Source organism: Hypanus sabinus, chromosome 15 (genome assembly GCF_030144855.1).
Source record: "Hypanus sabinus isolate sHypSab1 chromosome 15, sHypSab1.hap1, whole genome shotgun sequence".
NCBI classification, from domain to species: Eukaryota; Metazoa; Chordata; class Chondrichthyes; order Myliobatiformes; family Dasyatidae; genus Hypanus; species Hypanus sabinus.
This window is the reverse complement of record NC_082720.1, coordinates 47,946,738-47,973,105: the sequence shown is the minus strand read 5'-3', so window position 1 is coordinate 47,973,105 and position 26,368 is coordinate 47,946,738. Positions and strand designations below refer to the sequence as shown.

Sequence of the window (26,368 nt, the reverse complement as noted above, 5' to 3'; positions counted from 1 at the left end):
GGGAACAAAGGTTAACAGTGGTAAAAATGTTTCATTCAAAAAAAAAAGTATCTTTGAAAATAAATATAGAGGGAGAAGTATCATAGTTTAGGGAGACACAAAGTACACTGCAGATGCTGTGGTCAAATCAAGACGTACAAAAAAGCTGGATGAACTCAGCAGTTCGGGCAGCATCCGTTGAAAGGAGCAGTCAATGTTTTGGGTCGAGACCCTTTGTCAGGACTAAAGAAAGAGGGGGCAGGGGCCCTATAAAGAAGGTGGGGAAAACCAATCAGAGGAAAGATCAAGGGGTGGGGGAGGGGATAGGCAGAAGCGGTGAAGAAGGAATCTAAGGGGAAAGCACTATGGGTAGTAGAAGAAGGCAGAGTCATGAGAGGTCCTTCCAGGTGAGGCAACACTTGTGAGTCTGTTGGGGTAATCTATTGCATCCGCCCTCGGTGCGGCCTCCTCTACATCAGCGAGACCCGACACAAATTGGGGGACTGCTTTGTCAAGCACATACGCCCTGTCGGCCACAACAGACAGGATCTCCCGGTTGCCACTCACTTCAGCTCTCCTTCACATTCCCATTCGGGTATGTCCATACATGGCCTCCTCTACTGCCGTGATGAGGCTAAACTTTGGTTGGAGGAACAACATCTCATATACCGTCTGGGTAGTCTGCAGCCCCTTGGTATGAGAATTGAATTCTCCAACTTCTGGTAATTCCCCCCCCCCCTTCCCCCATCCCACCTTCACTCTGTCTCCTCTTTTAGCTGCCTATCACCTCTCATGACTCTGCCTTCTTCTACTACCCATAGTGCTTGGATTCCTTCTTCACCTCTCCTGCCTATCCCCTCCCTGCTTCCCCTCCCTCACCCCTTGATCTTTCCTCTGATTGGTTTTCCACCTCCCCCCCCACCTTCTTTATAGGGCCCCTGCCCCCTCCTTTAGTCCTGACGAAAGGTCTCGACCTGAAACGTTGACTGCTCCTTTCAACGGATGCTGCCCAACCTGCTGAGTTCATCCAGCTTTTTTGTATGTCATAGTTTAGTGAGAGTTCTTTCAGTGACTTGAAACCAAGGAGTTGAAAATTTGTAGAATCTGGAAAGGAATGTTTAAGGATGTTTTAACTCTGATCGGAAGCAGCCATGGTAAAATTTGTAAGGTATAGATGTTCATAAAGGCACTTACTATTATACGCTAGTAGGTATTAGCAAATAGAACATAAAAGGAACAAAATTGTGAATTAATGATTTCAGCTCTGCACATTGTAATCCTTTGGATATTGAATAGTAATTAGTAACTGTATCTGTGTATTTTTTTCAGAATTTCTTTGTATTGTTTCAGTGTAACCGGAATGCCCAAGGAAAAATATGATCCGCCTGATCCGCGGAGAATGTATACAATTATGTCTTCAGAAGAAGCTGCAAATGGAAAGAAATCATACTGGGCAGAGTTGGAGATTAGTGGTAAGTATTGTGCTTGGAAATAAATTTGAATTAAAATGGTAGCAATTATGTTTTTAAAAGTGCATTAAAATTATTAAAACATTAGTAATTGGGACACATTGGGACCAGTACATTTTGGTCCAATTAAGTGGTAGTCCCAATGTGCTAATGGAAGTAGTTAAAAGGCATAACAGAGACAAGAGGTCATTTAACTGAGTAACAAATTGTGCTTTTAAATGAAATGCAGAACAAATTAGAACACGAGCAATACTCGTGCAGTTTGGCAACAGTTTTCTGCTTAGGTTTGGTTCTTTGAGTTGTCCCAAATAAATAGCTGCCCTGATGCCTAAATAACAGGAATTCACTGCATTTGAGAAAGCTTTGAATGTAGTAGGTATTAAGCTGAGACCAGGATTACAATAAACATAATTTGAAATTCATGAAAGGCTTTATTTGAGATGACTTGAGGATATTTATTCCAGACAATGAAACATTAAAGCGTGCTGCTGATTCCAACAAAGTTCAAATAGCATTCATTCCATTTTGTTCCAACATTATCAATTACTTTTCATATCTGATCATTTTCACTTGTATCTTAATAATATTTTTTATCATGTTAAATGTCAGGTAATCTGATCTTCTGTGCATTCGTTTATTGGTTTGCTTAAATATCCTTTCAAATATAAAATCAGTAATTGAATTTGAACTGCTTTGTCACCACAAAATAATGTCTGATTATAAACAATGGGGATGCGTTTTCAAAGTATTGATTAAAATAGAATTTGACCTTCAGTAAGTGTAAAACATTTATCCAGCTCTGTGCCTGCTGGCCTACTTTGAATACTGGACTCAAAACATAATTTTTAAAAAAATTCTTGCATCATGTTTACTTCCTCTCAGCTTACCTTGTATTATTTTCTTGTATTCTACAGCTCAAATTGAATAATTTGAGTTTGAAATGTGTAACGGCCGGTTGCTGAAATACCTGTTTTTTTAAGTTGCTTATGTTTTGATTATAAATTTCTGCAGTTTGATCTGGTTTTCTTTTGTGTCAAATATGATTTGACTACAGTTCTATGAAACACTTGGATATTTCACAAAATCAAATGTATTATCTAAACTAAGTTATTCCTCTTTTGTTTCAATATTGGTATCAGGTTAATACGTGTGCCACTTTCTTATTCATAAATTAAAACTTTGCTTTCAAGTTCTATATTATTTTGTGTATATTTTTCTGCCATTTGAATTTGTAGTAGATGACATACACTTAAGTAATGCATACAGTGTTTGTGTAGCAGCAGTAAAATTATAATGTTCATGAACTCATGGCCTAGGTTTTTTTTAATTTGGTTACATGAAAAAACTGGGGAGACACTTTAACATCCTTTTATTTATGTTGTGCAGGGAGAGTTAGAAGTTTGAGTTCATCCTTGTGGTCACTAACACACTTGACTGCCTTGCATCTTGGTGACAATTCCCTTTCACGTATTCCTCCTGATATCGCCAAACTGCATAACCTGGTTTACTTGGACCTATCTTGTAACAAAATACGGAGTTTACCATCAGAGCTTGGAAATATCGTCTCACTCAGGTAGATGTTCAGTTGATTAACTTTATCTTTTAATAAAAGATTGCATGCATGAGTTTTGCAATTAAGGATGCAAGAGGAATAGTTTCAAATAGAAATTATTGGTGTAATGTTACGGTTCTGTTCAATTACGGCCATCCTATTAACAAAAAATGCTATTGCAAAATCTTGGAAAGGTACTTGAGATGATCTGGTTTGATAGTATTCCATTTGAGTCCATCAACAATTTTTAATTTAACTGCTGTATAATGTGGCAAACTTGCATTAAACCTGAGTGGAAAGATTGGGGAATTCCATCCTTGCTGTTGTTCAAGGCAAAAGGGCTGAGAGCAGAGGTGTGGGAAATAAATTAGATGTGGTCAACTGTGGTAGAAGGGACATTCATGTTCAGAAAGAAGACAAATAATAGAGACATATATGCAGAAAGTCTCACCATTGGGGAAAATGCAACAGATAGAAGAAATGGGCCAATACATGGGAAGGATAATTCAGTTTTGACCAAAGCTATCCCTGTCTTTCCATGGAATGCATAGACTGTTTCAGACATACTGTGGTCTCCTGTCAGTTCTTTTACCGGCACATAAGCAACTGCATCATTGTTATTTCCTGTGCTGGCAGAGCTCAAACTCCATGACTTCTGCCACCCAACTTTAACCTTCTGACTTTTTCTTGTTTTTTTTGCATTTTTCTTGGTAGGCATGCGATAGACATCTTTTACAAACTAAACTCTTCACAGCTATCTTCACCGTATTTTATTACATCCTGCCTCAAGAATTTTGTTCCACTCGCCCAACATTAGACTGATCTGTTAGGCATGCCCACAGCTCTGCATTTCATAATTTTTAAATTCGTATGTTCTCAAATTACCCTCATTTCAAATGTTATTTATATTTCTTCTAGTCTCACATATCCCCCTAACATTCCAACCTTTGCCCCCTCTGAGTGAGATTCCCTTTGTCCTTCCCATCTCTCTCCAACTCTTTAACTGTTTTCTCTCTTACCCCACTTATGGTCTTCAACCTGAAATATTAACTTCATTTTCTTTTTTTGCAGATCCTACCTGATTTGCTGTGTGTTTCCAAAATTTCTGTAAGAAAGTGTACATTGTTTCTCTAGTGATTGGGCTTTAGTATAATGGAATAAGCTATTAGCAAGACAAAAACAATTAAAATTTGTTGAAAAGAAGGTGAGCAGTAATAACTAAAAAAAAATTTCAGTAGAATTGGAGGATTGTTTATAGGATAGAACTTTCCCTTTTTGAGAAGTACTTTGCAAAAGCAAAGTAGTTAAGCTTAATATTCTGAGTGACAGGATTACCAGAATTTGGAAAGGGAGGGTTAGGGTTTGATTTGGACCATTCAGCATGGCTTTGTGCGTGGCGTCTCTTGGGAGTTCTTTGAGGAGGTAACCAAAAGAGTAGATGCGGGTAGGGCAGTGGATGTGGTCTATATGGATTTTAGCAAGGCCTTTGACAGCTCCTCATGGCAAGCTAGTCGAAGTTTAGATTGCATGGGATCCAGGGGCAGATATCGGATTGTATTTTTGATTAGCTTGGTGGAAGGAAACAGGGTTGTGGTTGAGGGTAGTTTTTCGAACTGGGAGTCTGCATCTAGTGGGGTGCCACAGGTTGGTGCAGGGACCTTTTACTTCTAATCTACTGGCAATCTATATGACATGGTTAGTAAGTTTGTACATGATACCTAAAATAGGTGATGGTGTAGATAGAGGAGCAGGTTATAAAATTACAGAAGGATCTTGATCCCTTGGGTGTCTGGGCTCAGGATTGGTAAAAGACTTTTGTTGCAGATAAATGAGTTATTACATGTTCGGCAATCAAACCAGGTCATCACTCTTGAAAAATATTGTGTTTCAGCAGGATTTTGTAAGATATTTACTAGGCCAATACCAATTGAAAGAGCTTCAGTATGTTGAGTTTCAGTAGTAATTTGCAAAAACAGGTTAGATAAATACTTGAAAGGTATTTAATTTACAAGGCTTTATGGAAAGAATAAGTGAAACTAATTTGAATAGATTTGAATACATAGAGAAGTACAGCACAGAAACAGGCCCTTTGGCCTAACTGATGCAGGAGTTAAGGATTATATGTGCCTCCTGTAACTAATAAATAATTACTTTGGTCACATTTTGTATAAGATTGGAATCATGCAAAATGGCTTTCCAAACTTTCTGATACACCGTGGAATGCTGATTTTAAACTAGAGGGGCTTGGGATACAGCAGTGTGGGATGCTTGTGGAGTAATTTTTTTAATCCATGTGCGGTCTCATGGTTCCTGAAATGTAGTTAGATAAAAGATTAGTAATGCTTGGTTATTTGAGTTACTGTTGGCTTCCCATCATCTTGAACCAGTCCGGCCTTTCCACTGACCTCTTATTAGCAAGGCCTTTTCACCCGCAGAGCTGGTGCTCACTGGGTGTTTTCACACTATTCTCTGTAAACTCCAGAGATGGTAAGTGAAAATTCCAGGATATTTGCAGTTTCTAAGATACTCAAACCACCCCATCTGAGAAATCATTCCATGATCAGTCACTTGGATTAAATTTCTTCTTCATTCTGCTGTTTGGTCTGAATGGCAACTGAAGGCCTTGACCATGTCTGCACGGTTTTTGCATTGAGTTGCTGCCACATGATTGGCTGATCAGACAGTTGTATTAATGAACAAGTGTACCTAATAAAGTGGCCACATTGTACTTCTGTGTATTTTATTTACATATTGTTTTCATATCCAGAAATCTATTCTGATCTGTGAGTTACAAACTGCATGCATTTCTGGAAATCGCTGGAAGGTCTACTGTCTCTCCTATCAGGTTCCTATTTCAGCCCATTACCTCTTTCACCTATCACTTCCTAGCTTCTTACTTCACACCCCCTCTTCCACTCATCCACCTTCCTTCTCACCTGGTTTTATCAATTACCAAACACAAAGTACACTGCAGATGCTATGGTCAAATCAACACGTACAAACAAGCTGGAGGAACTCAGCAGGTCAGGCAGCATCCGTGGAAACGATGAGTCAATGTTTTGGGCCGAGACACTTCGTCAAGGCAGACCCTTTGAAGTCCTGACGAAGGGTCTCAGCCTGAAACATTGACTCCTCATTTCCGCAGATGCTGCCCGACCTGCAGAGTTCCTCCAGCTTTTTTGTACGTGTTGATTTATCAATTACCATCTTGTACTCCTTCCTCTAGTCCACCTTGTTCTAGATTCTTCCCCCTTCCTTTCCAGCCCTGATAAAGGGTCTGTGCCTGAAATGTTGACTGTTTATTCCTTTGTAAAAATGCTCCATGACCTGCTGAATTCCTCCAGCATTTTGTGTGTGCTGTGCACTTACTTGTTGCTATTCCCTTGCCCTTAAATGGGGAAGTGAGTCATGGCCTTGCCCTGCTGCTGTACTTCTGGTGAATACTCTCCTAGGTTCATTAGGAAAGGCAAATAAAAATAAGGCTGGGGCCATTGTTGGAGTGGACCAGTGTTAGATTGGGGAGCCTTTGGCTCATTGAGCTTGGGTAAGGTAAGTTGCTTCTTTATTCTTCATTCCTCATCTGTTAATGCATAGTCAGAGCAGTGAGAATGACTCTGGGGCACTGTAATGTTCTTTGTGTAAGATGTGGAAATTCTAGAAAACCTGCAGCCTTCCAGATAACTACATCTGCACCAGGTGCACCAAGCTGCAGCTACCCAGGGAACTGGAGCTGCAGCTTAATGACCTTTGGTTCATATGGGACATTGAGGAAGTGATAGCTACAGGGAAGTAGTAACCCTTGAGTTGCAGGATGCAGGCAACTGGGTGACTGTCAGGGGAAGGAAGGGAAATTGGCAACCAGCACAGAATACACCCCTGGCCATTCCCCTCAATAAGTACACTGTTTTGGATACTGTTGAGGTAGACGACCTACTGAGGGGAGGTGGATGAGCTACTGAGGGGGTCCACAATGACCGTTTCTCTGGCACTAAGTCTGGCATTTTGGCTTGGAAAAGAAGAGATGTGTAGAGCACTGAAGTAGTGATAGGAGATTCCATAGTTAAAGGAACTGAGATGAGATTCTGTGGACCTGATAGAGACACCCAATGATAAGTCGCCTTCCAGGTGCCAGGCCCAGGAATGTCTCATATCGGGCCCATGGCATTCGGGGGTGGGGTGGAGAGTGAGCAGCCAGAAGTCCTGGTACACTTGGCACAGGTGACATATGTAGAAAAAGTGAGGAGGTTCTGAATTTTGGGGAGTTGAGTAGGAAGCTGAAAAGCAAGACTGCCAGATTAGTAATCTCTGGTTTGTTGTCTGTGCCTCGCGCCTGAGAGTAAGAATAGGAGCATTTGGTGGATAAATGTGTAGCTGAGGAATTGGTGCAGGGGGCAGGGATTCAGACTTCTGGATCTCTGGGATTTCTTTGGGGGAAGGTATGACCTGTACAAGAGGGAAAGGTTATACCTGAACCTGAGGGGGACCAATACTATTGTGGGCTGGTTTGCTGGAGCTGTTGGGGAGGATTTAAACTAATTTGGCAGGGGTTTGGGAACCAGAATAATGTGGCTAAGGATGGGGCAGTTGCTTTACAAGGAGACAGAGTGTGTGGTGAGAGGCTTTTAGCAAGGACAGGCTGATGATAGGCGGACTTCCAGTCAGCACTTTGAGTGGCAATGTGGAAGGGGGACAAAATTGAAAAGGATGATGAATTTCCAGTGTTATATTTGAAAGTAGGCAGTATATGAAATGATGTATGATGGTGCTAGAAAGTTTGTGAACCCTGTAGAGTTTTTTCTATTTCTGCATAAATTTAACTTAAAACATAAAGATCTGATCATTTAAGTCCTAAAACTAGATAAAGGAAATGCAACTAGTTAAATAACACAAAAAACATTATACATGGTCATTTATTTATTGAGAATAAAGATCTCGAATATTACATGCATTGTTGGAAGAATGTGAACGTTTTGCTTTAAGTAACTAATGTGACCCCCGTTGTACAGCAATAACTTCAACCAAATGTTTACAGTAACTGTTAATCAGTCCTGCGTGTCAGCTTGGAATTTTAGGCCATTCTTCTGACAAAACTGTGTCAACTCTGGGATGTTGGTAGGCTTCCTTGCATGAACTGCTTGCTTCGGGTCATCCCACAGCATTTCCATGGGATTAAGGTCAGGACTTTCATTTGGTCATTCGAAAATGTGAAATTTCTTCTTCTTTAGGCATTCTTTGGTAGACTGACCTTTGTGTTTAGGGTCATTGTCTTACTGCATGACCCACTTTCTCTTGAGCTTCGGTTCATGGATGGATACCCTGATATTTTCCTGTAGAATTTGTTGGTAAAGTTCAGAATTCATAGATCTATCAATGATGGCAAGCCGTCCTGGTCCTGAGGCAGCAAAGCAGGTCCAGATCATGACACTCCCACCCCAGTGGTGTCATGGTGACGGTGTTTTTTACGATATCGAGTTGCGAGCTTGATATCAACCTGGCATGGATGGTACGGGAGTCACTGGATCGACATCAACCCTGCACGGGAGCAGTCTGTCACTGGATCAGAAACCTCCGTTCTCCAGCCCGGTGCTGATCTCACTGTGCCATCAGCCGACTGGAACGAGGGTGTGGGGTCAGGGTGAATCTTGCTAAGAAAAATTTAAGCCAAATACAAAGTTACACACTCAACACGATGTCAACGGCAATGACTTAAAATGGCGGACATCATCGCGATCCAACTTAAAATGGCGGATGGCATTCTTCCTTGGTTTGTAAGTACGAGTTGTCCATATGTCAGATGTTTGTAACTTGGGGACTCCTTCATTTCCTTCATTTGTACACCATCTTTCCGACTATGGATTGGTAAAGCCCAAACTCTTTAGAAATGGTTTTCACTGGCCTGATGAGCATCAACAACTTTTTTGAGATCCTTAGAAATCTCCTTTGATTGAGGCATGACATACTTCCAAAAATCTGTGGTGAAGATCAGACTTTGATAGTGAAGCCCCAGGTTTTTTAAATAGGGCAGAGCTTCCCACACATACATCTGATTGTCATCCCATTGATTGAAACATCTGATTCTTAATTTCCACTTTAAATGAACTGATAATCCTAGAAGTTCACATATCTTTTCCAGCAAATACATGCAATATTGGATCATTTTTCTCAATAAATGAACAAGTGTAATGCTTTTGTGTTATTTAATTGAGTTCTGTATCTAGTTTTGGGAAATGCGAGAAGACCTAATCACATCCTAGGTAATATTTATGCAGAAATAGAGAAAATTCTAAAACTTCACAAACTTTCTAGCACCACTATAAATGAACCTGTAGCAGAGACTGGCAGGTATGATATTGTGGGCATCACTGAGTCAAGGCTGAAGGATGATTATAGCTGGGAGTTTAGCAACCAAGGAGAGACATTGCATTGAAAGGACAGGAAGGTAGGCAGAGGGGTTGGGGTGGCTCTGCTGAAGGTGAAGTAGGATTGGAAGATGTAGGATCATGTGGATAGAGCTAATGAAGTGCAAAGGTTAAAAAGTGCCTGATAGGAGTTATAAACAGTAGCAAAGATGAGGGCTGTAAATTACAACAGGAGACAGAAAAAGTATGTCAAAAGAGTAATGTTACTGTTTTCATGGGGGGATTTCAATATGCAAGTAGGTTGGGGAAAATCAGGTTGGTGCTGGATCCCAAGAGGGGGTATTTATAGAATGCCTCTGAGATGGCTTTTTAGAGCAGCTCATGGTTGAGCCCACTAGGGTATTAACTTGTCAGGATTGGGTGTTGTGCAATGAACTGAATTGATGAGGTTAAAATAAAGGGACCCTTAGGGGACAATGATCATAAAGTGATAGAATTCACCCTGCAGTTTGAGGAGAATCTAAAGTCAGATATTTCAGTTTTACAGTGGAGTAAAGGGAATTATAGAGGCATGAGAGAAGAGCTGGCCAAAATTGCTTGGAAAAGAAGACTAGCAGGCAGGGATGACAGCAGAGCAGCAATGACAGGAATTTCTGGGAGCAATTTGGAAGGCACAGGGTAGATACATGCCAAAGAAGTAGTAGTATTCTAAAGGCAGTATGGTGCAACCTTGGCTGACGAGGAAAGTCAAAGCCAAAGAAAGGCATGTAATAAAGCGAAAATGAGTGGGAAGTTGGGGGAAAGGAAGCTTTTTAAAAACCAACGTAAGTCAAATCTTAAAAAGTCAAAGGAGAAAATAATGGAAAATGAATTAAAGAGGATAACAAAAGTTTCTATGGATATATAAAGTGTAAAAGAGGGGTGAGAGAAGATATTGTACAGCTGGAAAATAATGCTGGAAAGGTAATGGAAGACAAGGAAATGGCAAACTGACTAGGTATTTTGTATCAGTATACTGGAAGTTTGAGAGTGTCAACAGGCAGAAGTGAGTGAAGTTGTGATTACTAGAGAGAAAGTGCTTGTGAAGCTGAACGGTTTGAAGGTAGATAAATCACCTGGTCCAGATGTTGTGCACACCAGGGTTCTGAAGGAGGTTGTTGAGATTGTGGAGACATTAGTAATGAACTTAAAGAATTAGTAGGACTGGGAAATTGCAAGTGTCACTCCACACTTTTAAGAAGGGGGAGAGAGGCAGAAGAAAGCAAATTAGTCTGTTAGTCTGACATCAGTGGTTGGGAAAATGTTGGAGTAGATTGTTAAGGACGAAGTTTCGAGGTTCTTGGAAGCACAACTTAACAACGTAAAATAGATGGAAGTCGGCATGGTTTTCTTAAGGGAAAATCTTGCCTGACAAATCTATTGGAATTCTTTAAAGAGATAACAAACAGGACAGAAGGAGAATCGGTGGATTTTCAGAAGGCCTTTGACATGGTACTGCACATGAGTCTACTTAACAAGTTAAGAGCCCATGATATTACAGGAAAGATACAAGCATAGATAGAGCTGTGGCTGATTGGCAGGAGGCAAAGTGGGAATAAAAGGAGCTTTTTCTTGCTGGCTGCCAGTGACTAGTGGTGTTCCACAGGAGTCTGTGCTGCAGCTGCTTCTTTTTATGTTATATGCCAATGACTTGGATGATGAAATTCATAGCTTTTTTGCCAAGTTTGTGGATATGAAGATGGCTGGAGGGACACGTGGTGTTGAGGAGGCAGGGAGTCTCAAGGACTTGGACTGATTGGGAGAATGGGCAAAAAAGTGGCAGATGGAATAGAGCGTTGGGGTGTATGATCATGGACTTTGATAGAAGCAATAACAGCTCAGACTATTTTCTAAATGGAGAGAAAATTAAAACATCTGAGGTGCAAAGGGACTTGGGAATCCTCATGCAGGACTCCTTAAAGGTTAATTTTCAGGTTGAGTCTGTGGTGAGGAAGGCAAATGCAATGTAGGTATTCATTTTGAGAAGACTAGAATATGAAAGCGAGGATGTAATGTTGAGGCTTTATAAAGCATTGATGGTGCCTCATCTTGGAGTATTGTGAGCAGTTTTGGGTCCCTTATCTAAGAAAGAACATGCTGACATTGGAGATGGTTCAAAGGATATTCACGAAAGTGATTCTGGGATTGAAAGGTTTATCACATGAGTGTTTGATTCTGGGCCTTTACTCACTGGAATTCAGAAGAATGAGGGGGATATCATTGAAACCTATTGAATATTGAAAGGCCTCGACAGAGAGGATGCTTCTATGTTGGGGAGCTCTCTGACCAGAGAGCACGGCCCAGAATAGAGGGATGTCTGTTTAAAGCAGATGAAGAATTTCTTTAGCCAGATGGTGGTTCTGAATCTCTGGAATTGCAACAGGGCTGTGGAAGTCAAGTCATTGGGTATATTCAAGGCAGAGATTGATAAATTCTTGATTATTTGAAGAGTTACACGGGAGAGGTAGGAGATTGAGGCAGAGTGAGAAATGGATCGGCCATGATGTAATGGTGGAACATAGCCAATGGGCGAAGTAGCCTAAATCTGCTCCTACATCTTATGGTCTTGTAGGTGGTTCCTGTATTTAGACTGAACAGTATGCAGTCAGTTTTGTTGTCATGAGCCTGCTCTCTTTGTGTAGCTCAGAGATTTGATAATTGCAAGCATCAGTAAATACTGCAATGTATTACAGACATTGTGCTTTGTGAGGAAAGGTATTTTTGTTAATGTCATTTTCATAGTTTAACTGCTTGTTTCGAGCAGGTTGCTCAGTGTTAAGATTGATGTTTGGAGAGCTGTCTTCTCTCATTTGTTGTTTAACTGTGCATCACCATCTCATCAGGACTACATGGTGACTTGGGGATAAAAGAATTTGTAAAGATGGGAGATTCTTGAAAGACTTGTTAATGTGGATTTAAAAAAATTCAGACCAAAAGTCCACATGGTTCAGTGAATAAGTGAGCTTGTATTTGGAGCTTGAGATCAGTAACTAATTTTGGTTGCAAACAAATTTGCTATCATTTCTGTATTTGTCAGTGCCTTTCAAATTTCCTGTTCTACATTGAATATTAATAGCAATTTTGCCAAAAAATCTGTTGAACTCTGTCATTTACTTTGTAAGTAGATTGGTGATAAAGCAAAATATTTATGTATACTGCCTTACCCTGCTTCCAGAGAGCAAATTGAAAACCCATCCATGTCTGTGTATCTGATATTTTTCCTCCCACTGTGCAGCTCCTTTTGTCTTGACTTTTAAGGCAGAGTTTTCACCTGCTGTCTTGGAAGAGTTTCTTTGAAACTTGAGAAGTATCCTTGATCATGTACTTAACTCCTGCTGGTTTGATAAGTCTCCCACACCTACTATTCCTATTGTTTTCCTGATTAGTGGCAAACCATGATAGCTTTTTTTAATTACGCTGGTACTGCAAAACAGTTGATTGTTCACCTTTTCATCAAAGAGAAGCGAATATGAAGATCAACTTGTTCCCTTTTGGCAATGCCCTTAACAGTAATTGTGCAGTTTAAGAGTATTGGTGATTTTTTTTTATTTTAACCACTCATCCTAATCTTTTATGTCTAAGTTCATAAACATTTACAATGCAGCCCTCTGATTAAGGTGACACAATGTTTGTAAAGGAGTAAATTGTCTCCATTTTGTATATTTGCAAAGCAATTGTCCATTTTAATTCTGTGCACTCTGATTTCCTATTAATACCAAAGTACCTCCTTATTAATCTGTTACACAGTAAACTGTCTTCTTCACATCTAAACCCCTAAGCAACAGATGTTTACCTTCCCCACTAAGTAGATCGAAGGAAATATTTTAGTTTTACACACATTGTCTTTTTTAAAAAAACTGTTACAATCTTAATTATTTCAGGGAGCTGCTGTTGAACAATAACCTGTTACGGGTTCTACCATTTGAGCTTGGAAAATTGTTTCAATTACAGACCCTGGGTTTGAAAGGTAAGAGGATAAATGCAGAGTTAGTCATATATTCTTAATAAATGTTCGTTCCTTATTTTCCTCATTTGTATCCTTCACTCTTCGTTTTCATTGATTGCCAGTGTTGAATAAGCCCACTGTTGTTACTTGGCTTCTAGAATCTGAGAAATGATTGTTTTGAATGTGTGAACAGTATGATTGTTGGCAGGGTACCTGATTGTATGGGTGAATGAACAAGATGGAATCGCATGAAAAGGCAGCCAAACTGCTTATAAGAACACGAGGACCTAATGGTGTAGACATACAGTGCCTTGAATAGAGTGAAACTTTTTGTACTCAACACTAAGTGGTATGTATAGTGTAAATCTAAGACTGCATGAGAGGTATAACACCAACTGTACTGTAAAGTATGGTGAAGGTAGCATCATGCTCTGGGTTGCTTTTCAGCAGCAGGGACTGGAAATTTGGTCAGGATTGATGGGAAGATGAATACTGCTAAGTATTGAGAGGTTTTTGATTCTAAAAACCTGCTTGCCTCTGCCAGAAAGCTTAAACTGACTAGGAAGTTTGTCTTTCAGCATGATAATGATCCAGAGCACACCGTCAGAGCAACCATGGAGTGGCTTCAAATTAAGAAAATTGATTTCCTTGGGTGGCCTAGTCAGAGTCCTGATCTTAACCCAATTGAACATCTTTGGCAAAACCTTTCTGTTCACTGCCATTCCCCAACCAACCTGGCACAGCTTGCAATTTTGCCAGGAGGAATGGGCAAATCTTGCTCCCATCACATTGTGCAAAGCTTATGGAGATTTACCCAGAAAGACTGCTGGTCGTAATAGCTGCAAGAGGTGGTTCAACTAAGTGCTGAGCAAAGGGAGAGGATGAATACTTTTGAACTGCTGACGTTATTTTTAATTCTTCATACTCACAATTTTCCCAGTATTTTTTGCTCTCTACTGTGAAAAAAGGAACATGTGATTCACAAATAAAAACTCAGTTAAATTGATCAAAATCCCTGGTCAATTCTATTATGGATGTTTTGGTAAACGCATACAAGATCACAATTGTCTTAGACAAGTTAACAAGAAAGCAGCTGCTCCTATTAGGAGATGGTTCAAAAACAAACGGGCAACCCAACAAAGCTTCCCTATTGCCTTTTTAGGAACATCCAGCATAAAATTGGCTTATTTATTTTCAATCCTACCTAAAACAACTCTTCCCCATGGTATCTCTTGCACCTGCTTTTAAGCAACTTTGGAATAGATCCATCTTTCATCAGTATTTCAAAGTCAGTTGCAGACTTGTGAGAAAGATCAGAGTGTGTACTGAATTGTTGCTGATTTCACATTCCAAAGAACCATTGGTTAGGTTCAGTAAGTTGTGGGCATACCATGTTGGTACTGAAGGATGGTGACACAGACTGTCTCTCGCACATCCTGGACTGTATTGGTTATTAATGCAAATGATGTATTTCACTGTATGCTTGGATGTTTGTTTCTTTGTACGTGTGACAAATAAAGTTGATCTTTAATCTGCTGTCCCTTCACATGCCCTTTCCTCATTTTTGTTATTTAAACAAGGAGCTGTCAATAACTGAATGTTGCATTACAAGGATCAGAAACTTCATTCTGAAATGTGCATTGAAATTTGGTACAACTGTGTCAAAGATTCTGGTCCGGGGAAAAAGCTAGTTAAGGTCTCCTCTTAAATGCTAAAGTGATGGAGCCTGTTTCTAGACTGTCTTTGTATATTTGCAGTTGGGTAGGATAATAGACTCATTCTGATTTTGAAAACTGTATATCAAATATACAGTAGCAAGAAAATGTTTGTGAACTCTTTGGAATTACCTGGTTTTCTACATTAATTACTCAAAAATTCTGGTCTGATCTTCATCTAAGTCACAATCTGCCTAAACTAATAACACAAACAATTGTACTACTTCTCATCAATATTGAGTACACCATTCAAGCAATCACATTCTAGGGGTGTGAACGTCTTCTACAAAAGCTATTTGGAGTCAGCTGTTCCAATCAAAGAGATGAGATGGGAGTTGTGGCTGCCCTATAAAAAAGACAATCAAAGTCAGGTTACTTTCAGACCCTGCTCTTCTCAAGAAAGATCTGTTTAAGTGCACCATGCCTCAACAATTTTCAGAGGACCTCAGAAGAATTGTAGAGATGCGTGATGCTGGAAGAGGCTGCAAAAGCATTTCTAAAGACTGGAGTGTTCATCAGTCCACAGAAGAGAGATTGTCTAATGGAAGAAACTTGGTAGTGTTGCTACTCTCCCTAGGAGTGGGTGTCCTGCAAAGTTCACTCCAAGAGCGCAACGTGCAATGCTGAAAGAGGTGAAATGGAACTCAAGGGTAACAGCAAAAGACCTGCAGAAATCTCTAGAACTTGTTAAAGTCTCTGTTCATGTGTCCACTATAAGAAAAACAGTAACAAGGATTGTGTTCATGGAAGGACACTACAGGAGAAACAACTACTCTCCAAAAAAAACATTGCTGCACATCTCAAATTTGCAAAAAGGCCACCTGGATGTTCCACAACATTTCTTGGGCATTGTTCTGTGGACAGTTGAGACAAAAGTTGAACTTTTTGCCAGAAATACACTTGTCATGTTACAGGAAAAAGGGCACTCACGAATACCAAAACGTCATCCCAACTGTGAAGCATGGTGGAAGGAGCATCGTGGTTTGGGCTGCTTTGATGCCTCGGGGTGTGGAAACCTTGCAGTCATTAAGGGAACAATGAATTCAAAATTGTATTAAGACATTTTACAGGAGAATGTCAGGGCAGCAGTCCATCACCCGAAGCTTAATAGAAGTTGGATGATCCAACAAGACAATGATCCGAAAGATGAGTAAATCAACGGAATAGTTTAAAAGAGAAGAAAATTTGTATTTTGGAATGGCCAAGTCAGAGTCCAGCCTTAACCCAATTGAGATGCTATGGAATGACCTGAAAGAGAGCTGTTCATACAAGGTATCTCAGAAATATTGATGAACTGAAATAGTTTTGTATGGAGAAGTGGTGTAAAATGCCTCCTTGCTGTTTTGCAAGTCTGATCAGCAACTACAGGAAACATTTGGTGGAGGTTATTGCTGCTCAATGAGGTTCTCCCTGTTTTTAAATACGAGGGTTCACATATGTTTTCCCTAGCCTAGACTGAATGATTAAACAATGTGTTCAGTAAAGGCATGAGAAGTACAATTGTTTATGTTATTAGTTTAGGTAGATAGTGTTTGTCTATTATTGTGACTCAGTTGAAGATCAGACCACATTTTGAGTTATTAATGCAGAAAGCCAGGTACAGTTGAAGTTGGAAGTTTACATACACTTAGGTTGAAGTCATTAAAACTCATTGTTTAACCGCTCTACAGATTTCATATTAGCAAACTATAGTTTTGACAAGACATTGAGGACATCTACTTTGTGCAGGACACGAGTAATTTTTCCAACAATTGTTTACAGAGCAATTATTTCACTTTTAATTGACTATATCACAATTCCAGTGGTCAGAGGTTTACAAACAAAATCAAAAGAAATCAGCCAAGACCTCAGGGGAAAAAAAAAGGTTGTGGGCCTCCACAAGTCTGGTTCATCCTTGGGAGCAATTTCCAAAATGCTTGAAGGTACCACGTTCATCTGTACAAACAATGGACCGTAAATATAAACACCATGGGACCACGCAGCCATCATACAGCTCAGGAAGGAGACGCATTCTGTCTCCTAGAGATGAACGTACTTTGGCGAGAAAAGTGCAAATTAATCGCAGAACAACAGCAAAGGACCTTGTGAAGATGCTGGAGGAAACAGGTAGACAAGTATATATATCCACAATAAAACAAGTTCTATATCGACATAACCTGAAAGGCTGCTCAGCAAGGAAGAAGCCACTGCTCCAAAACCGCCATAAAAAGCCAGACTACAGTTTGTAAGTGCACATGGGGACAAAGATCTTACTTTTTGGAGAAATGTCTTCTGGTCTGATGAAAAAAAAATTGAACTGTTTGGCCATAATGACCATCGTTATGTTTGGAGGGAAAAGGATGAGGCTTGCAAGCCGAAGAACACCATCCCAACCTTGAGGCATTGGGGTGGCAGCATCATGTTGTGGGGGTGCTTTGTTGCAGAAGGGACTGGTGCACTTCACAGAATAGATGACATCATGGGGAAGGAAAATTGTGTGGATGTATTGATGCAACATCTTAAGACATCAGCCAGGAACTTAAAGCTCGGTTGCAAATGGATCTTCCAAATGGAAAATGACCCCAAGCATACCTCCAAAGTTGTGGCAAAATTGCTTAAGGACAACAAAGTCAAGGTATTGGAGTGGCAATCACAAAGCCCTGACCTCAATCAGATAGAAAATTTATGGGCAGAACTGAAAAAGCGTGTGCGAACAAGGAGATCTACAAACTGACTCAGTTACACCAGTCCTGTCTGGAGGAATGGAACACAATTCCAACAGCTTGTGAGAAGCTTGTGGAGTGCTACCCAAAATGTTTGACCCCAAGTTAAATAATTTAAAGGCAATGCTACCAAATGCTAACTGTGTGTAAACTTCTAACCCACTGGGAATGTGAATGAAAGAAATAAAAGCTGAAATAAATCATTGTCCTATTATTCTGACATTTCCACAGTTGTGATCCTAAATGACTTAAGACAGGGAATGTTTTCTAGGATTAAATGTCAGGAATTGTGAAAAACTTGAGTTAAATGTATTTGGCTAAGGTGTATGTAAACTTCTGACTTCAACTGTAAATGCAAAGAGTTCACAAACGTTTTCTTGCAACAGTACTTCGTTTTAGACTTTGTTACTTTAACACTCATGCACTCATGACAGAGTGCACCTGGTTATTCACTTGCTAATTTTTGTTTTACTTTTGGTAAGATTCCACCTATTGAAAATAGTCTTGTGATGAACTTAACGTGATATGAGTTGATGTGTTTCTGACCAGTGATTTTGACTACCCTATTCACCATAGCACCTCATGCCTGACCATACAAATCTCCACAATCTTACCTCTCCCAGCCCCACATATGCATCTGCCATTCCTACCCTCAAACCTAAACCTAAGGTCCAAAGTGGCACATACCCCCCCCAACCCAAGATGCACCCCGATTAACCCTGGCCACACCCCCACAAACCTGCAGACACTACACTATCCTTTCCGCCAGAGCCCTACATGCTCACCACACAAAACTCCACAACCTGATCTCTCCCAGCCCTACCCTCAAACCTAATCCTAAGGTCCAAAGGGTTGCACACCCCGATTAACCCTGGCCACACCCCCACAAACCCGACGACCTGTGTCAGGAGGGACAAGATCCAAGAAAGGCAAGTGTTAGACCTGGTTAATGAAGGTGTGGGCCAGATCAAAGTGGCAGGGTTGCGTGACACTGAATCTCAAGTGACGAGATCAAAAAGCGCAAGAGGGCTGATTCGCCCAATGTCCCTGTGTTAAGTTGCATATTGTATTGGCTTCGATTTTTTTTTAACTAGAAGTTTGCAAAAACAATGATTTAGTGATGTCTATTAGAGCAGTTGCAGAGCTCATGAGGTTTGGCGATCCAATTGTTTAAACAGCTAAACTGACTGCTGGAAATAATTTAGAAATACAAGACTACAGCAGTCTGTTATCTGACCAATAATAAATTCTGCTGGTTCTTATTATTTACCAGGGTCATGTTTTCTGAACTTACTTGGAAGTTACTGTACTCGTTGGAAATTTTACTTTTCTGCTGTTTAATATCTTAAAGTATATTAAAATGCTTTGAAGTATTAATGGAAGTGCCAAGGTTGCAAGTATGCCAGGTTTACTGTGTCTATGTTGGAGATTGAACAAATGCTTAAATTGATGAGTGAAGCTGTTTGGGCTATTTTTTTTTAAACAACTCTGACTACTCCTATTGGAATACTGTTATGTTTGGTATTGGATTTGAGCTAACACAGCTAATTTCTAATTGAGCTAATTTCTGACAATTTTATTATCTCTGCATTCAGGTGTAGTCACTTGCAAGTGCTGAATACTTCCCATAATTTGATGCTGGGTTTTTATATTGACCATTTCTTTGCCTCCAGGTCTGTAGTCTAGTGTAGTTTTTTTTCCTGTCCTCAGTCTAGTTTTTGTACTGTGTCATGTAACACCATGGTCCTGAAAAAACTTCTCATTTTTACAATGTACTGTTCCAGCAGTGTTTTTTTTTGTTCCGGATTTCAGCATTTTACACTGTGGTGAAATAGTGGAGTAGACTTGATGGGCCAAATGGCCTAATTCTGCTTCTATGTTTTATGGTTTTAACAATTTTCAAAAATTTGCAATAGTTAAGATTTTTTTGAGAGCTGGAATTACATTGACCATTTGCCTTAACATATAATGGTTTTCCACCCAGACCTAAATGAGAGAAAAGGGGAACTGGCAAGATGATCAGGATCTCTTACCCAAGTCCATTTCTGCCATCAGCACAGTGAATTGTGATGTTCCTTCATTTGCTGCTCCATATTTTGTTTGATAATGAAAATAGGCTTGAACTGTTTAACCTTTAGTCTGGTGACCTGTACAAGATGGGCATTTTCAAATCACTACGCCAGTGTTCATGATTTCATTCAAGTTGAAGTATGATGGTGCTCCAGTAGATGGTGCTTCAGACCAGAGAGAATGTGTCAATTCATTACTGAAAATAAATTTTTGAAATTGACTGTTCATGTCCAGGCGATTCAATTAGTACAACTCTTATTTAGATGGAGGCTGTTTGAAACTATGATAAAATAGTAAACAATATAGTAAAGTAAAATGTATTGTGGTTGCCCGAACTGAAATAGATTTACTTAACTACATTTTTGATTAAAGCAAAAGGTTGCAAACCTTTGTGGTTAAACATTAATTGCAGTGAAAGTGAATAAAGTTGCTGTACACAGTCAATTTGTGAATCATTAATCTGAAGTTTTAATATGATTTATAGGCAACCCTCTGGCACAAGAAATCCTTAGCCTCCATCAGGAACCAGATGGGACACGCAGGCTGCTGAACTACCTACTTGATAATTTGTCAGGTACTTCGAAAAGAAGTAAGTAACAAAAGCTGGTGATTTTATTTGATTTACTTAACAAATGGTACTGAATTTAATTACATGATGTCTTTTTTTTAATAGTTCAGCCAGACCAGCCGCCACCTCGATCATGGATTGTCTTACAAGAACCAGAGCGGACACGCCCCTCAGGTAAATAAGTTGTCTTAACTTGATGTAAGATGTTGAATTTTAATGGAGTAGGAGTAATTAACAATTGGAATTAAAAATAATTTCAGAAAGATGTGGACCATTGTGATCTCTCGGGATGATATGACCTGTATGAAAGGGACAGGTTACATCTGAACTCCAAAGGGATCAATGCCCTTGCGGGCAGGTTTGTTAGAGCTGTTGGGGAGGGTTTAAACTGGCTTGACAGGGGGATGGGAACCAGAGTGATGGGTCACTGTATGAAGTAGTTGATATAAAGATAGATGCGACGTGCAGAGGGTCTATGAGTAAGGTTAGGCAGTGGATAGCACAGAAGTGTAAGTCAGTTTGATGAATTGAAATGTGTCTACCCAATGCAGGTTCATGCAGATGAATCATTTAAAATTTAGATTTATTTGTCAAATATATGTCAAAGCAGTGAAATTTGTTTGTGTCAACAACTAACACAGACTGAGGATGTGCTGGGGGCAGCCTGCAAGGATTACCTTGCTTCTGGCACCAATACAGCATGCCAAAAGCTTATTAATCTGTACACATTTGAGTGTGTGTGAAAACTAGAACACCCAGAGGGAATGCATGTTATCACAGGGAAAACATACCAACTCCTTGCAGACAGGAAAGAATTTAATCCTAATCCCTGGTGCTATAAAGTGTTGTGCTAGCCACTGTGTTTACCGTACCACAGTCCATATCTTCAAGAGTGGAGACTGTTGCATGGATGTCATGGTTATTGTTAGAAATAATTCAGCTATTCTAATAATGTGTTCTCCTTTGATGTGCAACATGAACAAAATGAGTACATGAGACTTCAAGACTTCAAGCTTGCTGCTGCTGCTAATACTACATATTTAACGACAACATATTCTGAATAGGGAGGTCATAGTGCAGTTGCTATTGGATGGACAAAGAGTAATTCCAGCATGTCAGATGACCTAATCAGTGAGTCCCTGTAGAAGTATCCCATCCTTCTAAGGTAGGGGTGGGCAAACTTTTTGACTTGAGGGCCACAAAGGGTTCTAAATTTTGACAGGACCAGGAGCAGATGGACGGAGTGTTTTGGTAATACACCTCATAAGAGAAAATAAAATATCATGGGATGTGTAGAAAACATGTGCTTTAATTTCAATTGAAAATGAACAAATGCATTACAACAAAATATCTGTCTTTGAAGTCCCATGGTATTTAGCTATTTATTGAAATGACTTCTAAAACACTGAAAATTAAATGAATAAAATACAGCTTTTTTTAATAGTAACAATTATTATTTTAAAGCACTGAGAATTCTGTTATCCTTCAAGATATTATTATCGTCATCACTCTCCTCCTGACTGTCTTTATTTCAAAAGCGGTAGGAGATGCAGGTCTACTTGTCCTGCTCCTTCTTATTCAATTGTCCCCTGTGCCAAAACTCAACAACGACCCGCACAATGACAGAACAGTGAGAGCGCGCCAGTATGCGGAGCTCTGTGCTCGCAAATCCCCGCAGGCTATCTCCCTCAGCCGGAACGCTAGCTAATTGTGAGCCGGTTCGGATGTGCCAGGAAATGGGTCACCACAAGGTCACAAAGTAAAGTGCAAATGTGGAGTAATACGCTGCACCTCAACAAAGGTCAATGTATATAGAGTGCGTCATCTATTGGGAAAACCCCAGAATTGCGGGGAAAAAACGTTAACAAGGTTTATTAATATAATTTCATCAAGTTCTGCGGGCTGGATTAAAAAGCTTAACGGGCTGCATATGGCCCGCGGGCCGTAGTTTGCCCATCCTGTTCTAAGGCATGCTGACAATTGCCAGCATCCAAAAATACCAAGAAAAATGGGCATAAATTGAAATCGCTTTTAATGTTAATACTTAAAATTTAAGACTGAAGTGATTGAGTAATTGCATTCAAATATCTTATTTCTTAAAGCTACTGGAAAAAATTAAATGACCGCCACATTAATTAATCTTTCTGAGGCATTGCTGTCCAAGAGAATAGAATAATTGAACCAGCACTAGAATGTACTGGCCTTAGATTTCCATTAAAACTGACAAAATGAGGGAGGGTGGCATTCCATCACTGTGCAAGCTATTAAAATAAGCATGCAGTTGGAATGATAGCAATGAGAATCACTTGGAACATTATAGACTTCACTGGTCACATTAGTGGCCCTCAAGCAGAGTTTAGGGCTGTCTATCTGGTTGTCCAAAAAATGTGCAATATTGGTGACACCATGAAGGAAGTGATTGGAAGATGTAGAGGAAATCTGCAAATAGATTGTAGAAAAATGTCAAAAATAATGATCCAAGCATACAACAGGAAAGTAATAGTGAAAAAGAGTTGGAAGAGTTTCAATAGCGTGCAATATTTCTGAACCAACCTGGAAACAAGCAATGCTATCTATGATTTTGGATAAAACAGAATAAATGAACAATATTTCAGCAAGGGAACTTCAGATGAACAGGTGGGTTTAAATACTGCCTGAGAACTATATCTTTGTCAAGAGCTGTCATATAAGAGAGCAGCAGATTGACAACTTAAAGCACTGTTTGAGGGTCACTAACGTGACTGTGGTAGTATGAAATTTCTTGAGAAATCCTTGATGTCATACCAACTGCAGTGGAATGTTAAAATCCTTGCAGAATCCATAGTTGGCTAGATGGCAGTTTAACTCTGGATGGCCCAGAACAAAGGTCCTGTACACTACCTGTTCAGTGAAAGCTAGGTGTACCTTTATCAAATCTGTCATGGAGTTTATCAGTTATTAAATCTCTTGAGGTTTCATCATGACATTAATACTTCAATTTGAAGAGAATTTTAAAAAATGTTAATTATAAGCACTCAAGGAAATAGAATTAAGAATTTTTTTTTTAAATGGATTCTACTTTTCCTTTTATTCTGCAAGCTTAGAACCTGCATTGAATCAATTTAAATTTTTTTTGATCTAGGTGATTGCAAGACCGATGTATATTGCCCTTGAGCAGGTGGTGATAAACCTCCACCTTGAGCTGCTGCAATGCCTCTGGTGGAAGTACTTCCACAATGGTTTTGGCCAGGATTTAGACCAGCAATGGAGCAGTAGCAATGTATTTTCAGGTTAGAGTGACATGCACTTGGAGGGGAAGTGCAGATGATAGTGTTGCTGTATCCTTATAACTATTATCCCTCTTCATATTAATAGGTCGCATGTTACAGAAGATCTTTTGCTGTAGGTGTATAACTGCAGAGTATTTTGCGATGTCACACATTGCAGGCACTGTGCTTGGTGATGAAGGGAATAACAATTGAGGATGGTTATTCCCTTCATTTGCATATTTCTAATAATAATGTCATACTTCTAGTGATGATCAGATTTTCCAAGTTGAGACTTGCACTCTTCTGGGCTCTGGAGAGTATTGTGGGCTTTAGACAATAGAAAAGTTTTGGGATGATGCATCAGTATAATACAGTAATGCTGGGAAGTCCTTGCATTATATAAAAAGGGGAAGGAAATTGGAGAGATCCAAACTAAGAAGGCTTTTAGAAAAGGGGCAGTGTCCACAGTAGTGGGGGGCTGGGGAATCATTTTAACTTGCCGATGGAATGAAAGTATCTCTGGTTAAATTTTATTTTCATCTCTAATTGTTTCTTTTCTCCAAGCCACTTAAAACATTTCCAATCTCTAATTAAAGGCCTTGGACCTGAAAGTTAGTTCTGTTTCTCTTTGTACAGATGCTGCCATACATGTTGAATAATTCTAGCCTTTTTGCATTATTTTCAGCTTTTGCAGTTGTTGTTCTGAAAGGATTGAATTGTGTTTTTTTTTAAATTAAAACAGCTTTATTCTCAGTCATGTGCTACAACGTACTATGTGACAAATATGCCACAAAACAACTGTATGGATACTGTCCATCGTGGGCGTTGAACTGGGAATATAGGAAAAAATCTATTATGCAAGAGATTTTGAATTGCAATGCAGATATCATCAGTCTTCAGGTGAGGTATTTTATGATTTAAAATTTAGTGTCCTAAAGTTGCAAATTTATTTGTACACTATCATTTAGTATGGAGGTTTTGAAATTGCGGAACCTGCATAATTTCTAATAAGTTCCTCCACTTCAATGACATTCCAAATGTATGGAGAATGAACAGTAGGAGTTGAAGTTAGATGAGTATCATCCCAATTAATGGTGTAGTGATTGTAGAATCATTGTCATACCATTTAGATACCATCTACTTGCAATGGAACATGAGCAGTGTGCAGGAAGTGCAGTTTTCTTACTGTTACAGTGACTTAGTTTAATTCCAACCTTCAATGTGGTGCTTGTATGTTCTTCCTGTGACTGCTCAGTGTCCTTTAGCATCCCAAAGATGTGCTGGTTTGTTAGGTGAATTAAAATTACTCCTAGTGTGGAGTAGGGGGATGGGGGTGGGGTTGCCTGGTGGGATGGATGTGGAAGTGTGTGGAGGGAGGGGTTGTGGGAATGTAAATAAGCTTGTGTGTGAATAAGTTCCAGTGAAATGGGTGCAGGAATGAGAGCTGCAGAGAGCTAATACAGACTCGGCCAATAGTTGCCTCACATGTCATAAGGAACCATTTAAAGTAATTTGTTATTTTAATCAATTTATTTTTCTCTGCAGGAAGTTGAGACTGAACAGTACTTCGCCTTTTTCCTGGTTGAGCTTAAAGTGCACGGCTATGATGGTTTCTTTAGTCCTAAATCTAGAGCTAGGACAATGTCAGAATCCGATCGAAAGCATGTAGATGGTTGTGCAATATTCTATAAAACTGAAAAGTAAGTTTTCAATGGCCAGAAAAGCTTTTTTTTAATCTTATTCTTCATTCCAGTAAACTAGATCTAGAAAACCTTGGCATCAGAGCAAGTTTTGAGATGGACTAAGATGGTCAGAATTTAATTCACAGATGAAATTTAATTCTGAGAGCTAGTTTTGCTAATCTTCATTGTATCCTCTTAAAGTTTCCCGTCAAGTGCCTATCTAATTTTTGTTTTGTAATTTCTTGAAAAAAAACTTAATGCTATTCCATGTTGTAAAAGTCAGCTATGGAAAGAGTCCTTCTAACTTGCCCTTTGTTTTTTTTGTGGGATGTAAATTTACGGATTATTGATTTCAATTTGATTAGAAGAGATTGCAATGGAAATAATCCATACTTTGGTCGATACTTTAGAAATTTGGTTATTTGGATAGCCAGAATTTTAGTTATTTTTACTCTGTTGTAATATTACTGTTTTAGATTTAGTCTGATTCAGAACCATACAGTCGAATTCAACCAGCTGGCCATGGCAAACTCTGATGGCTCAGAAGCTATGTTGAACAGAGTTATGACAAAAGACAATATTGGTGTTGCTGTACTCTTGGAATTGCAGAAGGATTCTTTTGAGCTATCCCGTAAGTATTTCTCTCTAAACCATTTATTGCATATTGCTTACTAGTAACTAATCTGAAATACCATTTACGTCCTTCCGCTTTAATATATATTTAAATCATTCCCCTGTGATGAAGTAGTCAGAATTTCTCACACATTCCCTTATTTTCAGAAACAAGTGCTGTTGTGTTGATCTCTGCTTTTCCTTTGTGCTTTTAGTTTGCTGCATTATGGATTCTTTATGCTTGTCTCTTAATGACTTCATCAAACCTGAATGATATTTTCAATTGCCTACCACAATGGAAAATTATTATTTTAAGGTTTTAACAGTTAATTATGTACTTTATATTAAAGTACATAATTTAACCAGGAAGTTAGACAAGGGAGATCCAGTGGATGTAGTGTACCTCGATTTTCAGAAGGCATTTGAT

General features: G+C 39.4%; 1 protein-coding gene across 3 annotated transcripts in view; it reads left to right on the top strand.

Annotated features, from left to right (window-relative positions):
• The window catches only part of LOC132405486 (CCR4-NOT transcription complex subunit 6-like), a 68,380-nt gene that overhangs the window by 22,684 nt on the left and 19,328 nt on the right, over positions 1-26,368 (top strand). For all 3 annotated transcript variants that reach the window (XM_059990321.1, XM_059990323.1, XM_059990322.1), the window contains exons 2-9: positions 1,330-1,451; positions 2,835-3,021; positions 13,280-13,365; positions 20,316-20,420; positions 20,505-20,573; positions 24,390-24,547; positions 25,193-25,347; positions 25,806-25,960. In XM_059990321.1, the coding sequence (XP_059846304.1) occupies positions 1,340-1,451; positions 2,835-3,021; positions 13,280-13,365; positions 20,316-20,420; positions 20,505-20,573; positions 24,390-24,547; positions 25,193-25,347; positions 25,806-25,960 (1,027 nt within the window). In that variant the 5' untranslated portion in view covers positions 1,330-1,339. The remainder of the gene's footprint in view (positions 1-1,329; positions 1,452-2,834; positions 3,022-13,279; positions 13,366-20,315; positions 20,421-20,504; positions 20,574-24,389; positions 24,548-25,192; positions 25,348-25,805; positions 25,961-26,368) is intronic.